At 40.7% G+C, this 18,851-nt stretch overlaps 1 protein-coding gene across 1 annotated transcript in view; it reads left to right on the forward strand.

The window, feature by feature from the left end:
* ADGRV1 (adhesion G protein-coupled receptor V1) overlaps positions 1 to 18,851 on the forward strand; it is a 466,251-nt gene that overhangs the window by 330,181 nt on the left and 117,219 nt on the right. Inside the window, exon 85 of the mRNA XM_019532360.1 lies at positions 9,376 to 9,554. Coding sequence (XP_019387905.1) covers positions 9,376 to 9,554 — 179 coding nt within the window. The remainder of the gene's footprint in view (positions 1 to 9,375; positions 9,555 to 18,851) is intronic.

Here is an 18,851-nt window from a genome sequence, read left to right on the forward strand (position 1 = left end):
TTGGCCAGTTTTGCCAAGAGGTGATCATGGGATACCAGATCAAAGGCTTTTTTGAAGTCAAGATATATGACATCAATCTCTTCTCCCTTGTCTAGGTGATAGGTCACCTGGTTGTAGAAGGAAATGAGATTGGTCAAGCAAGACCTACGTGCAACAAACCCATGCTGGCTATCCCTTAGGATGTTGGTGTCATCCTGTCCATTAAGGAAGGCCTCTTTAATAAACTTTTCTAAGATCTTCCCCAGGATAGAAGTCAGGCTGATGGGCTTTATTTTTGCTCTTCTGCGAGACAGGAAGCACACATTTGGATGCTTCAGTCCTTTTCTCTCCCATGTGGGAGGGGATGCGCTAAACCTCTAACATTCTGTGGCTTCACAATAGTATAGCTAAGGGCAGGGGCAAACAGGGCACAAGTCCCAGGTGCAGAGTTTGGTGTGCGTGCAAAAACAGCAGTTGCTGCACTGCTGGTTTTGCTACCACCACTGCCAACAGTCTAGCCACTGGCACAGAAGTTAAATGTTTAGGTGTGCCTCTGGGGTTTCATATCTCATAGTCCTGCCATAGGAAAAACTGGCACACAACACTAGGGTAAATTTTCACTGTGAAAATAAATTGCCATGAATTCATCATAGCAATATACACTCTCCTTCTGTTTGTGTGCATGTTTCTATAGCAGGGTATGATATCATAGAATCACGGAAATTTGGGACTAGAAGACACCTCAAGAAATCATCTAGTCCAATTTCCTGCATGGAGGCAGAATCAGGATTTCTGAGATCATCCTTGACAGATTTTTGTTAACCCACTCCTCACTGAATGATCTCTGTCAAGTACATGACTGCATGTAGTTTACATTTCTTTTATTTCCAGGAAACCTGGATTAACTGTATAAAATCTGCAAGAACAAAAGGGAAAGGAATCCTCTAATAGCTGGTGTACAGTCCTGTCTAATGATTGGAAGTAGAATTCCACCATGTATTTTTTTTTTAATTATACATTTCCATCGGGTCATAGAATTACTGCGGGGCTCCAAAAGGAGGAAATTAACTATCATGGTAGAATAATTATATTCATCTAACAAAACTGATTATCTTATATCACACAGATAGCATGAAATAATAACTCTAAATCAAACAGTAGAACTCTTTGACTGGTTGAAACCTTGCTGTATCTCTTGACTTTTCTTTGCCCTTGGAGCTCTCTGTACGGAGTCTTCATCTTGCTTCTAAGGCTTTATCTCTCTTTTCTTACAAGAATTTCTTTCATAACCTTCCAGGACAATCAGTCAATCTCTCTCTCTTCTTCTCAACTGTGTTATCAGGCCATTCCCCTCTTGACTTGTAAACCCTCATCAGCCAGCTTTAAAGGGACAGAGCAGTAAATGTAATTCCTAAGATTTAGCTCATTGGAGGATTTTTTAAAAACTGTAATGAAATGTAAGTCATTGATATTCATTATGTGCTTTATAATTCATGACAAAAGATAACACAGAAATACCTTTGGTTCTCAAAGGGATCTACCCAACTAGAGTCCTGAAACTCACTTTTGAAACTTGAGCCACATGGGTGGAGGATAAACAGGAAACATACTAGATGTTAGGGCAGAGCTCAGCTTTACTTGCCTGCCTTGCTGCTCAGCCCATGTGACTTCACTTAGCCTCCCAAATTGGGACTCTATGAAATTTGTTTTCACATTTCATACTAAGGGGGTACAAAGTTGTTTACATATGGAGCCCCTCATCCAGTTTGTCCAACGTGCATATAAACAGTATTTCTGTAAAAATGTGAGGGTTTTCATGTGTGGTAGATGCAGCCACAGATGAAAACTATACCCCCCTGTGTTCAAGTGTGCTTGAATGTATTCGACCTATGAAGTTTTACTCTGCCCAATGAGTAAGTCAGGTGTATCCAGGGGCAGAGCTATGAGAATGCAGTGGTACGGTCATACCACCCTTTCAGTGATGACTCCACAGGAGCAGAAGCCAGAGACTTTTCTGTAAGTCTCCAAAGCAAATAAGGATTCCTTCTCCCATCCCCACTGTGCTCAGTGGGAACAGCTCTCCTTTCCCTCTCCTCCCCACCCCCATCCACTACTGCTGCTGTCCCTGGCTGCCCTGGAGGTCCAGAGGGTTAGGGTCTGGACCACTTCTGCCCACTCCAGACAGGCTCCATGTGGAACTGGGCTCAGCTGCAGACAGCAGCAGCAGTAGGGGAGTCCTTCCTCCCTGCCCTGTTCCCTGGTGTTCTCTGCCAGTGCAGAAGCAGATGTGCTGCCACCACTACTATTGCTGCTGCCTTCCAGCTGAAGAACCCACCCACTGCTACTGCATTTCCATCTCTTAAGCACAGGTCACTGCTCCTGCACCCCCCACCCTTTATGAAATCCTGGATCTTCCCATGAGTGCTACAAAGGGACAAGCAGTTCTCTTTCCCCAAGATAATTTTTTTAAGTTCTTTCTCCTCAGTTATTGCCATAAACACTTGGTTGCTGTGGAGAGAGAAATCGTTTGGGGTTCTGTTGGGTTCTGTTGTTTTATTTTTAATTCTGTCCATCTGTTGTCCTGTGGCAAGTCACACGTTGTAAAATCCTTGCAATAATTTTTGTTTGGGTTCCTATAATAATAATAATAATGTAACAGTAACATTGGAAAGAAAGATCTGTTTTGACACATGTGATGCCAATAGATTCAAATGCTTAGCAAAGAATCTCTTTCCTCAAGCTTTTCTGTTAATCAGTGAAAATGCTAACAACTGTAAATCACTGAGTGTAACGGATGGCAGGCCAAACATGCTATTCCAAATAATTCAGGCTAATCCAGTAGAGCTGCATCAGTTTACAGTGACTTGGATTTGACCCAGAATCTATATTTGTATGTCTACAGTGTGCAAAACATTTCAAAATGAGTCGGACATGTTTCAAAGACAAGATATATAAAGTCTAGCACTTCAGTGCTGACCTGGAAGGGGATCATGATTAGTCAGCTGGAGATGCTGACAATGCATTCATTAGCAGCCATTAGAGCTTTTATGGTGCTCCAGAGAGAGCTAGTTAGCTCCATATTAGTGTGAAGTTATGGGGTGCCACATGTAAGACAAAGTGGCTCAGAGAGGCTTTTGTAGGCACCAGCATCTGTTAGTCTGTAAGGTACCACCCTGTCCTGGTTTCTCCCTATAATGTGCTGGGGGGAACTTAAATGTTTTACATAGTGATGGCAATATTACCTATTCTCCTGTAAGTCTGAAGCCAACGTGACTGCAAGGGAGCCAGCAGGTTCCCAAATTCACCTTCATTTTTTGACAATTGGATAAATTCAGCCAGCCGTATGACCTTATATGGCTGTAAAACATACAGAAGTTTTAATCCATGTTGTTACCCTGCCTGGTACATACTACCGCTGACCAACATGTATTTTAAAAACCTGTCTATAACAGGTCACTTATTCTTTGAGATGTAATATCAGCTTTTTTTGTGTGTACAACAGACATTGCACAGGAGCTGTGAAAGGTAAATACTTGCAAGGAAAAAGCATGTATTCCAGTTTAAATGTTACGTTATTGGAAGTAGCCTATGAGAGGCTGTCTGGTTTGAAATATGCTTTTACTTTTTTACAAACCAGTTTCTGATGGTGTAATGCACAGCTCTCAAATGAAAAGCAACAAGCATGGAAAAATATTAACTATATGAGACCCTGTTTCTTAGCCTATTTAAATGAATGCAAACCTGGAGTAACTCCACAGAATGTAGGGTAAACAAGTATGAGTGAAATGATGTGCTTCTCCTCTTTTTAGTTATATTTGCTCCTGAATGTTGTCCTGTACATTCATTTGTAGCCCCAGTAACGACCATATTTAGGATTGATCATTGCTGAATAGACTCCAAACACTTTATGTAACCCTGTGTGACAGGTGTCACCTCTTGGGGCCAGTTTGATGTTGGCCTGCCCACCCATCTCGGGGCAAACTGCCTGCCTCTCTCGCCTACCACACCTTGATGATACATAATTATGGTGTTAATTAGGCAGGAGGCTGCCCATTTTTGCACCCCAGTGTTTAGGGGGATCTCTGCAGCTCCATTCCACTTATACACTGCAGCCCAAGCCTTGCAGATGGCATCTCATGCAGGTAAGCTTGGCTGTGCCCTTCCCCCCATTTGTGTGGTCCCCTCCCTGGGACCTTTGGCTCCCCCTTAGGCCCTGGACCCATCCCAAGCCTCTTTGCTCTGTGGGCATCCCTCACGGTGGGCCCCTCTCTGGGTCCTGGCCTGAGCTGTTTGCCTGCTTTTTCCCTTATAACTGTGCTGGATCCCGTGAGCCACAGGCCTCTCATTGGCCTGGGCTTTCCCCAAATAGGATTGTGCAGGGGCTGGAGGGTATAAGGCACCCCGACCCGGCTTTCACCAGGGTGGTAACTTGCCTGGCATTTCTGGGGAACTGTTCCACCATGAACAGTTCCACTACGCTACCCATCCCCAGCAGGGTGCAGTTTTAGGTCATGCCCAGGACCTGGAGCCTCCTCCATCCCCATAGACCCAGCCCATAAACCTTCAAGCTATTTTTGAGCCTCAGCTCCACTGGCTGATGTCTGTCTCACGGCTGCCAGAAGCAAACTGCTGCTTCACGCTTTATATATCCTGGGTTGCAAAATGGCCACTGTACTCAAGCACCTGGCTACTTCCTGTTCCATCCCTCAAGTAGCAGGCACCAACAGTGCCCTGCCACACCCTGGTAATAAAACCCTTCCATTAATATCCATTTTTAAATAGTATGGGCATATGCACTGGAAAAGAGGAAGCCTTCTATATAATGTTGATACATATGGTGGTTGATTACAAGCATATGTATAGCTCCATTATGAAAAGAAACAGAAAAGTAGTCATAAAAACATATTACATTTTGAACGGTAGCTACAATCAGTAGTTTCATTCCAGAAGAAAAACCCCACCAAGATGAACATTATCTCATTATGATTTTATATTAATGCATAATTGTTTTGTATTGAACCTCCGAACAATCACAGCTTGTGCATTAGTTCCTCCACCTGAACAGCTGAGAAATGGACCGTACATCTTATTCCTTGGTAGAACTGATTATTGTTACAGCATAGCAACAGGAAAACATTTGCTAAAATTAACTCTACTGTTTTATTTAATTTTGGAACATCAAAAGAAACTGAAGACAAGAGGCCTGTAATTATCAAGATAAAAATGACGCTGCTCCGGAAATGGTAAACTGACCAAATTGCCTTAAAGCTCTGCAAGGACTACTGGAGCAATATAATCTATGTGATAAATGAGATAAGATAGGTAACGCTGACTAAATAAATAGAGAAAACAAGGACAAGGACATACGGCAGGACTTCTTAAAAACAAACTGAATTTCATGACTGAGAACAATCATGCTAATAGTCAAAATTAACAGAGCCAATAGTCCCTGACAAAACATAATAGCATAAATCAGTTCAAGGGTGTCCTGTCAGCAGTCCTCGTACTGAACCAGGCTTAGGTATGACAAGAAGGCCATGTAGTTTGACGGTTTTTACAGAAGAGCAGTTTTCCATTACTCTTATGTTTCTTCCCCATCACAAAAAGAAATCCCTTTCCTTTGCAATCGATGACAAGGACAGGTTCTGACATAAGTAATTAATATTATATATAAAGTGAGACATTAACAGTTGTTGAGAAAGCTCAGGGGCAATGGAAAAATCCTTTCACAAATATTCTTTCAGATTCAAAGCGAGTGCTTATTCAGTTCTATTTTCATGTAATGTTTCTTTTCTAGGAACACTCAGCAATTGACTGTATGATTAGTAACTTTTGTTACATTCCTTAATTAGCCAGGTTATGTGATCTGGTTTTGTTCATTGACTAATAATATTACTATTCAACCATCAATGTGAGGATTGTGTATATCGTATACAGTGTTTTTTCCATTACTTAGTTATATAAATCAGCAGACAAACACAATACCAAGAACTTAATCCATAATACTTATAAATCCATCCCAGAAAGCGCAACCAGAATACTTATTTCCAGAATTCAGTTTACCACTTGAATGAAGTGCAACTCAAAATATTTAGTTAATGAAATTCACAAATAAGTCTGAACTGATGTATTTTGTAACTTTGGAATCTGTTGGTGGATAATCTGTTCACAAAATAAAAGGCCAGAAATAACGATATAAATTATTCCTCAGCTCAGGTTAGTATAACCTCTATAAGATGGAAGAAAGTGAAGAAATTTGTTGCTAAATATGTAACATGAATGGGTACCATTAGAGATATTTGTTTAAAAAAAACATAATAATTTGCTGGACCTTTTATTTTGTGTGTATGTAATCATGTATTAAACAAAGTGATTGGGGCTGGAATATATCTTCTGGACTATTGTGAGAGGCAAGGATTTCTTAGGGTGATATCTTTTATTGGACCAACTATAAAAAACAAACGAGACAAGCTTTCAAACTATAGTAATTTTAATGATGGGGGAACAGTGCTGCAGAATTTTATTAACTTCCTATTCATTGTCTCGCTGATGGCCTGTTCTCTAAGATCATGGACAAGCATTACATTTGTAGGGCTACCTGTGCCCTTGGAGCTCTACAAAAAATGAAGCATACAGCCATTCAAGCTGTTTGTAGCACTATAAAGATGGAAAAAACACTGCAGAATACTTACTCTTTCAAAGAGAAGCTTCTTGGATTTGCAGCACTATACACAATGCCTATACAATTGCAGGTAATTTTAAAGGGGTCTCCAGGACCCCCAGCATCCCACAGTTCTCCGCTTTCCTTCCCTTAGAGGGAGGGAGAGTTCCCTGATAATGCACCCAGCAGCAAGCTGTCAGGGAGCCCTGTTGTGACAACCACTGCTGTTTCAAAGGCTTCAGGAGCAGTTCTGATGATTGGTGGAGTGGGAAATGGGGGCAGTAGGGTTAGGGTGAGAGAATTCCTGCAGTACTGCAAGAGCCCTGGCAAAAGGCGAGGTTTTGAGAGCAGCAACGGGACTACCAGGAGTGGCAGGTGGAAGGAGAGCAGTCCGTCACCCGAGGTAGCAGTGGGCTTGTCTTTGCCAGCAGATGCTTTTCAGCAACTGTAAGCTGGTCATTGACAGCTTGCTCCATTCCCTGGCAAGGGAATGACAAGTTGCTAGTGACTCAGCTCCCTGGGGACGGGGGACCCAAGGAGCAGCCTCCTATTGCCCCTTGGCTGGAGGGCTCTCCTTTGAGGAAACTTTGTAGCTCTCTAGCCAGAGTGCTGGAACCCCTGTACATCCCAATTGCACTGTTTTTGTAGGGCTACAAAGTGCTACTCATGCATTGCAAGTATGATATATTTTGTGTGCCCCCATTTGATAATGAGGTAAACTTAAAAAGATACAAGTGTGTTTCAAAAAGTAACAGCAATTTTTAAATATAACCATTTCGTATGCAATGAGTGGGATATTGCATGGTAGTGGCAAATACTGTTGGAGGGATTGTCAAAGGTATCCATCATTTATGACTATATAGAGAAGTGATGTGGTCCAGCAAATGATTATTGCATGCAAAATTATTTTATTTTGAAAGTCATCACTTTCTGAAACACCCTTGTAAAATAACTTTAGAGATGTGTATGCATGTGTACTTTTATTTATTTGTATTTTCCATTAAGTTTTTACTAAAATTTATTCCCCCTTTTGTCCTTCTCATCAAGATTTGTCAATAGTCCAAATAACACTCAAATCCTTACATTTTTCTGCTTAGATGTAGTTTCATTTCACCAGCTACCTTAACTCATTGCAAGGGAGTGATCAAGCATTTGCTTTTGCAAAGGGTCCATATGCAGTTAAGGTGTTTGTAAAGGTGCAAAGGAAGGTGAAATCTTTCTCTAAGCACCATGACTAGGGACAGAAATGACACACAAACTAGTTTCAGTGACCTGGAACACGTTTAAACCTGTAACAGAGCAGAAGCTCAGTGCGCATAAACCAGTTTCAAAATGGCCGAAACTGGTTTAAGATAAACCTGGCTGAACGTAGTATCAGACTTAACTGATTTAGGTCAAACCAGTTGATAAAACATCGGTACCACGCCCCTTTCTTGTTCAAGTTAAATCAGTCCCTAAGCATCCCAGGATGCTTTGCGTGCCTGGGCTGTGCTGTGCTGTCTGGTATAGGTGACAAGCATACTAATGTCAAAGCATGGAAGGGGGAAAGGGGATACAAGTGTGCCTGTAAAAACCCAAGTAGAGATGAGGCCTGTGGGATCTCCACTCCAACACCTGCTGATTCCCCAAGAAGGACTTTCTGAATACCTTGCTGTAAGTAGATTCTCAGGATTATATATAACTTATGCAAGGCTTTCTTTTTTCTTTTTGGTTTATTACATTCCATTTTAAATTATACTAATTTTTGTGTGCTGTCACTGTGTTTTACTGGCCTGTATCTTAGCTTAGGTGAAGACTTTTGGCTGTTTCTTCTTGTGTTGTGCTTGAGGTTGTAAATTGCTGTGTTCAATCCATGCTTGCTTCAGAGCAAGGACTATTCACATTCAGGCTTTTATGAATTTAATGCCACTACCTTTTCCCCCACCCATCCCCTCCTCAGCCTGGCAGGAGCTGCCTACCCCACCTCCCCCAAGCAGGGAGCACATGGCAGAAGCCTGGCAGGCACTGCTCCCCGGCCCAGGCAGACCCAGCCAGGGACAGGATTTAAACCCCCAGCCTCCAGGTGCTAGCCCAGGGCTGGGGCCTGGGGCCTGACCATGCCCCCTCCACTTGAGTAGGGATGCAGGAAAAGCCTTGGAGCTTCAGTCCTTTCCCTTTGGCAGTGGAAGGCAGGTAGGGAGGTATGCTTTAATGCCTCCGGTTTCTGGCCTGAGCCACTGTGGGCATGTGGCTGCATTTCCTGAATCAAAAGTGAATGTCTGTTCACTTAAAGCAATTTATATGACCCTGCTGTTTCTACATTACAATCAAACTGTTGAAGGGGTTTGTTTTGTATTTTAGAAAAAGATGTGGACAGCTAAAAGTTAGTATATAGAACTTTTAATAGAGATCAGGCCTCTACTAAAACTATGTCAACCTTCTCTTTGAGACAATGAAAGCCCAGGAGCAAACAGATTTTGCAGTGCAAAAACAGAATGTTTGTTGCAATAAATTGGATCTTCCTCTCTCTCATGCTAATTTCAAATTTAACTAACTATCAAAGTAACTTTACCTCTTCTTTAATCAAACCTCTTCTCATTACACAAGGGGGGAAAAATGAGAACAAATCTTTGTTGGAAAAATATATACCCTTATACAAAAATATATAATATGCTGCCTTTTCTGATTGTTTTGCTTTATTGATAGTTAATTGTTTATTAAATCACATTGATTTAATATTCTGTGTTATTCCTTAGGCTGTTAACTTCTGGTATGTCCTGGTGATGAATGATGAGCACACAGAGCGGCGCTATCTGGTTTTCTTCATTTTGAGTTGGGGACTTCCAGCTTTTGTTGTGATCCTGCTTTTAATTATTCTGAAAGGGGCCTATCATCAGAGCATGGCACAGATTTATGGCCTTGTCCACAATGATCTGTAAGTTTTTTTTTTTCTTGGGAAAATATTATTTGGTGATTGGTCTTTGTGTATTCTTGTCTCTCTTTTTTTACATTTTTCTTAAATGTAGACAGTGTCTCACAACTTTGAGTAAACCCGCTACTCACTTTCATGGCTGTGGAGTTCCCTCTAGGAACAAAACTTGTGCAATTCCACTGTGAAAGAAGGCAGTAAGTTTAGTTGGAAGGGAGCAGGGCATCAATTGCACCTTTAAAATATATTCTTCTTTTTTTAGATTATTAAAAATATTCCTTATCAGAAGGTGAAATTATTGCCACCAGTGTCAAATGTATTTTTGAAAGTGTCTGTATTTTATCTAAATACGTGTGGATCTTCAGCATGCTGATAAATATTCTGAACTCTAAAGTATTCTCAGTGTGAGCATTACCATAAACACAAAGCTAACATTGCCTGGCTCAGGACTATATTTAACCTGAGTAAATTAATTTAATTAAAACAACACTTCCTTGTAAGACTCAAAAAGAAGAGGGGTAGTATAAAGGCAAAAAGGTTTTGGTTTTCTTCTTTTTTAAAAGCCAGGCTATGATCTTAGCTATTTTAGGATATGAAGTTATTGTGAAATAACATACCCGCCCTGCATGCTTGCTCACCATGTGCCATAATTGCATGCTTATTGCACACAGCTGCTTTTTAGAATACTACCAGGATGTACTAGTTATTCCATTTTGGTATAAGCCACTTTGGTACAGTGTCTATAGTAAAAATGTCATTTCCTACCTAATAAATGATAATGCTGTCCAGGGTTACTAGACTCTTGGGTTTGGTTTGGTTTTTGTTTGGGGTTTTTTTGGGAGGGGTGGGGAGAAGGAGATCAAAATAGGATCCAGAACAAAAACACATCTACCTTCTGCACAAGAGAAAGATGCTGACTGTTCACTATGTTCCATTCAAATTGCAATATGGAAAAAGTCACAGTGCTTAGAATGCACAGCCATTCTTAATACTTGAGGGTTCTCTAAAAAAAAAAAAAAAACAAAAAAACCCCTTTATTTTTAAAGCAAGTAGACTTCAGTCAGGCTTCTAAGTTAATATTGGCTTTCAGCCCACCCTTATTATGTTTTATTTTGGTATATTGGCATTTAGAGACCAAGTGCTTTAGAATTACAATGATCAACTTTGCATTTCAGTTGGGTATTGTTCTTTTATGGTGCCACACTTCCTTTGCAGTGGGCACAAGGAGCCCAGTGTATAGCAGAATGGGACCTCTGCTGTTCATTGCAGCCAGTTTGTGGAATGGTGGCATTCCAGCATGCAGTGAAACACTATTTCATTGTCACTGTTTTGATTTAGATAGTCAATGTTCCCTCAAAAAACAAGAAGAAACCCAATCTGAAAGCCCAGTTTGTAGATGGAGCTGAACTATTTAAATATGTTTGCTCCGTATTGAACATAAAGAACTCTTTCTGAATGTTACCACAACAGTGGCAGCGAGCTCGGATATTTGGTATTTTTGAATACCCTGTAGGCCACCAAGCCAGTAAATCTGAAGGATCTCCTGGATAATATGCTAAGCCTAAAATGACTTTAACAACAACTCTGGCTTAACCAGGTTTAATGGGGATATATCTGAGATGGTTTTTCATAAATACGGCACTCTTCAGTCTCAAAAATTATTTTTAAAAGTGGTCTTATTGCTTTAAATAAAATCTCACAAAGCCAAAACGGGACAAAGAATGGGATAAATATGTCATTTAATTTACTTATTTTAAACAAGTTGTAGAAGTGGAAAAAATAATGATGACCTTTCCATAACCAAAGCCTCATTCACAGAAATAATATAATAACTCCAGTCTCATTCACAGAAATAAAATGTGCTTGGTTACAAAGAAGTTCATTTTACATAAGAGTTGGAAGATTACCTTAAAAGAAAATGCAACATAGCCTGTATCTTAGCTCTGTTTTTAAGTTGTTATTCCTTCAGACACTTAAGTCCCTAGAAGTGGGAAACTGAAGACATCTCCTGCCCTTGATAAAAATGTCATGGTATTGATTAATGGCCTAAGGCCTTAGAGTGATCACATGAAAAAAGTATGGATTGTAGACGCATATGAAAAGAAAATGTATGTAAAATAACACTCCATTTAAAATGGTAATAGGTATTAAGTAACACTGAAAGTGGCTTTTTATGTTTGATAATATGCATCATGTTTAACTCCTGACAGGGTAAAATTTACATTATTTTCTATGATAGCAAAACAGTTGTTTCTATTGATCTGATTTATGTGCATTATATGTACAGTGTTGTACTGCACACTCCACTGTGTTCCCTCCCCATGAAAGGGTAAAAAGAAGTCTATGCTGTCATGACTAGTCATGCACTGGCCTTCACTGTGGTATAAGTAAAAACAATATCGTATCTATTTTGAAACAGAAATGAGATGCAGAAGAGTATTAGGAGATAGAGGGAAGGTTTAACAGCTAACAGGCTGAAGCCCTGAAGCATGAAGTTCTTAATATTTCTTTCAAAATTTATGTTTGCAGTGACTCTTGTATCTATTGTGTACCAATAACTCTCTAATTCCTTTCAGAAACCTGATAAAGAATTTTAAATACTTCCTGTATCAGTGAGTTCCAACAGTCTTAGCTGGCACGTCCAAGTATTTCCCGATAAGTAGGGTTGGAGTGTTGTTGTGGAATCCCTGATATTAATTTGTTCATTGTGTGAGCAATGGTTTAAACCATTAAAAGTTCATGCTAGAAGTGGGGAATAGGCTGCAATTGGACTTAGACAGGTTACAGGGGTGGGTGGATGAGAATAGGATGAGATTCAACACCGACAAGTACAAAATGATGCACCTGGGGAGGAACAACCGGCACCATACCTACAGGTTGGGGAATACCCTTCTTGTCAGTACAGAGGCAGAAAAGGATCTTGGAGTCGTCATTGACTCCAGGATGAACATGGGCCAGCATTGTGGGGATGCAGTCAGGAAGGCCAACCGTACCTTGTCATGCATCCACAGATGCATCTCAAGCAGGTCCAAGGAGGTGATCCTCCCCCTCTATGCGACACTGGTCAGGCCACAGCTGGAGTACTGCATCCAGTTCTTGGCGCTGCACTTCAAGAGGGATGTGGACAACATGGAGAGGGTCCAGAGGAGGGCCACTCGCATGATCAGGGGGCAACAGGGCAGACCCTATGAGGAGAGGCTACGGGACCTGAACCGTTCAGCCTCCACAAGAGAAGGCTGAGGGGGGAACTAGTGGCCATTTACAAACTAGTCAGAGGGGACCAGCAGGCACTGGGGGAGTCCCTGTTCCCCTGAGCACTACCAGGAGTGACCAGGAATAACGGTCACAAACTGGCAGAGGGTAGATTTAGGCTAGATATCAGGAGGCGCTACTTCATGGTCAGGGCGGCTAGGATATGGAACCAACTTCCAAGAGAAGTGGTGCAGGCTCCTACCCTGGTGGTCTTTAAGAGGAGGCTAGATGAACACCTTGCTGGGGTCGTTTGAGCCCAGTACTCTTTCCTGCCATGGCAGGGGGTTGAACTCGATGATCTGCTCAGGTCCCTTCCGACCCTAGAAACTATGAAACTATGGTGGATATATAAGAAGTCTAGACAGGTGAGTCTGCTTGTAACTGACCCGCCCAATTCAAGTGACACAGCTTGTTATAAGTTTCATGGATCCATGTGTTGTCTGAGTTGGAGTCCAAGTTTATAGCATACTGCCTCATTCTTTCTCACTTTGCTTCCATCCTCCGGATCAAAGCCACTTCATGTTGAGCTGCACCCAGTGCCAGATTTTCCCTCCAGATTGGACAGAATTCTGTGCACTTCCTCCCAGCTTTCTACATTGATGTTGAATGACATTGTATCATTTTTGCACACACTGTGGTACTACCATAAAGGGCAACCCCACTTTCTAGAGCTGTCTTGCATCTCACTGTACAAAATATTCTCTGAGATACGGCCTCCTCCCTTTCTCCTGACATGGCCAAACCATCTCAACCTCCTATTCTTGATAGTGGCTTGTAAGTATGTCAGCCCTGTGCACTCCAGCACCTCTGCTTTGCATTTTGTGTTCCCCCTTTATTTTCAGGATCTTCTGCAGATATATCATGTGGAAACTTTTCAGTCTTCTGATGTGCCTGGCACGTGTAGTCCATGTATATGAACCATAAAGTAGGGGCGACAGCGTGCCAGGCTTGTGGATTTGCGTTTTCACCTTAGTTGACAGTTTGTTGTTATTCCTCACACATTTCTGAGATGGTCCCAAATTCTTAGCTTCTTTTCTGATTTCTAGTCAGTTCAGTCTGAAGGTCAAAGTTCCTGCTGAGCAAAGAACCCAAGTGGTCAATGACACCAAGAGATTTACCCTACAGAGTGATGTCAGGTACTGGTTCTTCCACCCCTTGGTACATGATCACAGTTTTCTTGTGACTAATTGCCAACCCAAAGCTCTTGCAAGGTACAGATTTTGCAGGGAAGATTCACTCTGAGCAACCAAGGTGCATCATCCACAAACAGAAAATCTCTCAGAACCAACTCCTTTACCTTGGTTTCTGCTTGAAACCTTACAGTGTTGAGCAAGCTCCATCCAGTCTGGTTTGAAGATGAATGTTTTCATTGCTGTCCTTGGATGCATAAAAAAGTAGAAATAAAAAGTAAATGTTGAGGAGCATGGGAGCTAAGAAACACGCCTGCTTCACCCCGTTGTTAATGTCAAAGGCACTTGTTTCTTTGTTTTTGTACACTACAGTTGTTTTCATACCTTGCTGTAGTAAGAGAATGATGATCAACAATTTGGGTGGGACAACCCAATTTCTTCAGAACAGTAAAAAGGCCCTGTTGAAATGACACCACAAGATTTGGTGTCATTTCAGATTGAAAAAGCCTTGAAAACTGAAAAGCCTTTGTCAGACTGATGAAGGCTAAGTACAGTATTTGTTTTTCTCTATACTTCTCTTGCAGTTTGACTGAAAATATCGTATCAATGTTGAAGCATCCTGAGTGAAAACCTTATTAACTTTCAGGATAAATTCTTTCACCTGCAGATTGCAGCCGAGGGAGCATAATACGAGTGACAACTTTTCCAACAATGTTCAACAGAGAGAGATCTCTCTTGCAGTCACTTTTATCCCCTTGTTTTGGTATAATTATACGATCTGAGCATGCTTGAAATCTTACAGTACTGCTTCCTCTTTACAACAGAGCAGTATAACTTCATGAAGCTTTTGAAGTAATTCATCATCAGCACATTTGTAGATTTCAGCAGGCAAGCAGTCATTGTGGGATACCTTGTTCCCAGGAATCAATTTAATGGCTTTCTGCAAATCTTGTTATGTAGGCTCATTGTCCAAATCCATAACTTCAAACTGTGGTAATTCTTCAAGGTCTTCGTGTTTCATTTCAGTCTCACTGGAGAATGGTATTCCATGGTATTCAGCCCAATGCTCAAGGATGCTCACAAAGCAGTGGGGGCTAGGGTTTTTGAGGTGCTCTATATGTGTCTTATTTTGGCAGTTGCAACATTGTGGTGTTTTATAGGAGGCACTCCACCATGAGTAGCCCTCCTCCCTACATTGTGACCAAGCCCTCCAGTCAGGAGCAGTTTATAGTCATACTCAAGGCCAACATCAGCTTGAGATGAGTAGAAAATACTTTGACACAGCAATCAAAATGTTTAAGGCAGAAAATGTTACACTGAAATGGAGAAAGGGAAGATAATACATACTAATCAGGATTTTGGTACTTGACTCTCATGAGCTTCACTTCAATTACATCAGTAGTTATTCTAAGGACTAAAACCAGACCTATTTGCTAAGTATGTATTTTGAGAGCATTTACATCACACAGGATTTTACAGGCTGCCAGCTGCTGTCATTTTGGAAACCGCAACAGGTACAGTTATAAAACCATAAACTGCTAAGTGACTTGGGAATGGAAACAAATCAGTCATTTTAAATAGGAAGCTCTGTTCAGTATTTTAACTGGAAAAGAAAATTATCCAGAAACAGTTTGTCAAGTACAATTCACACTACATCCCAAGTGAAGACATCTTGAGTCAGGCAGCTACTAGCTCACGACCAGTATTTACTAAAAAAGCCCCTAACCCATGTTTAATGCTGTTCAGCTGATAGGAAAATGCACTAGTAATTCCATGAAGTCCTTACTGAGTCTAATTTTGTAAGTCAGTGCAAAGCTACAGATCCCCTATCCTTGGGTCCCAGTGAAGCCATTCATGCACGTATCCCATTTCCTTGCAGAGCGAAAACCCCAAATTATAGGAATATTAATAAGTCAGTTCTGATAAATTTGAACAAGAGGTTTTCTAGCACCAAATACTCTGAATTTCTTTCTTAAAATGGCCACTACATAGTCCATTGGAGTTAGAAGAGCTAATGTCCTGTAATCTCAACCAGTGTTGTACATGGTGGGGGTTTTCAAATATTCTGAAAGGCGACAGAAGCATAGCTCAATGGAACTTACGCTTCTAACCCATTTTAAAATTTTACTTCAGATCAGCAATGAAATGTGATTTGATAAAGTAACAAATATTGTTTTAATTAGAGTAATATCCTCTAATATCAAGACTGGATTATTTTAAATTAGTTCCATAGCAAATGCAGATCAGGTCAAATTTTCAAGTCACCAGTACATGGAATAGATGCTCATGATTACCTTTATCCAAGGCTCTGCTACAATCATACAATAGCAGGTAATTTCATGTACTTTCTAGCTGATATAAAACAATGTGCCTATGGTCACCTGTGTCATCCATCATTCTGAAACTCTTCTATCTTATTAGAACATTATAGTTATGAATGGATGATGCTGGGTGGGGCAACTGAGGAAGAGCTGTGAGTGAACAGTGGGGCGAGTCAAGAGTCCCTGATTCAGAGCAGCTGGGTGAGCGACCCAGTGAGGGACTAGAGGCAGAGTCACTCCAGGGTTCTTTTAACCGCCCAGCGCTCGCTTGGATGAGGGTCACGGGAGAGGCCCAAGGGCCTGTGCACTTGCTGGCTGGGGAGTGCAGGGAAACAAGCCTCAGGACCCTCTGGGTGAGGGCATGGTGAGTGTGGCCCCAGGAAAACGAGGGGTGGTATGAGAGTGGCCCCGCAAAGGGGCAGTATGAGAGAGACCGTGTGAGAGGCAGTGGAGTGAGAGAGGCCTCAGTGAGAGGGAGGTGGTATAAGTGTGGCCTATAACAAGGTAGAAAACGAGAGGCCTAACACTGGGATGAGTTGAACCCAGCCTCAGGCTGGAGCAGAGCTGAACTGTAAGGAAGATCTGCAAGGCTTGGGATACAGTATAGATGTGGTTGGAGCTGCATACATAGACCCAGGAGAACGGGGCATCTGAAGGGCAGCCTCCTGCCTAATTGGACCTTCAATTCTGAACATCAAGGCATGGCAGGAGAGGCAGGCAGCATGTCCAGAAGCAGGTGGGAGACTAGCACTGTGGCAAGTCAAGGAGTTCCCACTTTGCCACAATGGAGTTAAGCGTATTCGCATGGAAACCTTAAAAGAATAAGTAGAAGCACCCACAATACTAAGTGTACACACATTTCCTCAGTAGGAATCATGATTCTGGTTTGGTTTTTGCTAAGAATTTATAGACATACATATGCAATACTTACTGATGAGCACTTACATCAATAATCATATTCACTTCAGCCTCAGCTCAAGCATTTCAGTTGATCTCAAATGCCTTGGTAACAATGAAAAAAGAATTGTTGTGTCTCAGTCCCAGGTCCCAAAGCACAGAATATGAGTAAGAACCAACAAGGCAAATGGTAACCTGTAATTTTCGCTTATGTTGAACTTGGCAAAAAGTTAACACAATAGGTGTGTGAGGCCTTTAACCTATTCATCTGAGACGCAAAGAATAGTTTATTTAATACTCTCACATTGTAGCAGGTTTCATTACTGAACTTTAAGAACAATATATTATACTTAATTATCTAAAAAGTGCTTTGAGATACTTAGCTAAGAGTTGCTATATAAATCAAAATTGCAATAATTTCTTTGTTACATTTCTGTTATCCCAAGAAGACTTATAAATGAGACTTTGGCTGTTCCAATACAGCAGGAATACATAGAAATTAAATCCGTATTTTTCAGTATAAGTAGAATTTGTTAGGAATGGTTTTATTTTTTTGTGAGAGTTTGCGATTTTGAAATATTTTCACATCCTGAAATTTGTTCAAAAGAGGAAATTAAAAAAACCCTGTATCAGTATTCTTTTTAAAAAGTGAAATATTTAAGGCAATTAAAATATTCATTATCATTTCAATCTTTAACTTTTAATATAAAAGAATCAAAATTACAAAACAAAGTTATTTTAAATTGGAAAATGGAACTATTCATTCTGAAAAAAATTAAAAATCCTGTTTTCACCATTTCAATGGAACTTTATTTAAATACTTCTTAATTAATAGATATGTTGAATCTGATTATTTCTCAGAAACTTTTCAAAATTTGATAATTTCTAACAACCACAAAAATTGGTGAGCAAAGTCCTAACCATTGCTAATCATACTCATCTTTCTGCTAACATAGCAAGTACACATGCAGTGCCTCTTCTTGACTCTTGTTCTACCTGTCTTTTCTTGTTACAGTCTTCACTCATTTCTGCTCTTAGGTTCTTTCTCTGTCATAGGTCTCTGTACCTCCTGCAGTATCTCTTTGCTTACTGAATCTGAATGAGGTTTAACTAAAACAAAACTCCTTTTTCTCCATACTTTGGAAAGCTCCCAAAAGAGTAATTTTCACCAGTATCTTCAGAAGTGAAACAAAGGGAGTGTCTGTCTTCACCTGACAAGAAGTCAAAGGTGAATTTTGGACATAACAAGTGGTACAGCTGTCCACTGAAGGTCTGGTTCCTCAAGACACACCTTTTTCGATAGTAACCTAATGATAGTTATCCTTGTGCTGTAAGGATATTAGCCTTACTTATTTGTTTGATTGATAATACGTAGTTGGAGCAGGAGAATTAAAAAAAAAAAAAAAAAAAAGACAGTTCCCACTCCCAAATACTCTCGTTGTTAAACCAGGTGTGGTTGAACATCATCTCTAAGACAAAAAGGTGGGGTTCAGGGAATTCTAGTATTACTCATTCTTGTATCAAGGAAGTATCAAGAATGAATCACTGATTAGTTTGGGGAGATTGTGTGTATATATGGGACTATATGATGCTATGCAAAGTGTGTAAAAGGTGCTAGTGTTGAGAAATACATGCATACAAATAGTGCCAAGTATGGAAAAGATGAAAAATAAGATCCATCATCTTTTAACATTTCATTAATG

Source organism: Crocodylus porosus, unplaced genomic scaffold (genome assembly GCF_001723895.1).
Source record: "Crocodylus porosus isolate Cpor-Errol unplaced genomic scaffold, CroPor_comp1, whole genome shotgun sequence".
NCBI lineage: Eukaryota > Metazoa > Chordata > Crocodylia > Crocodylidae > Crocodylus > Crocodylus porosus.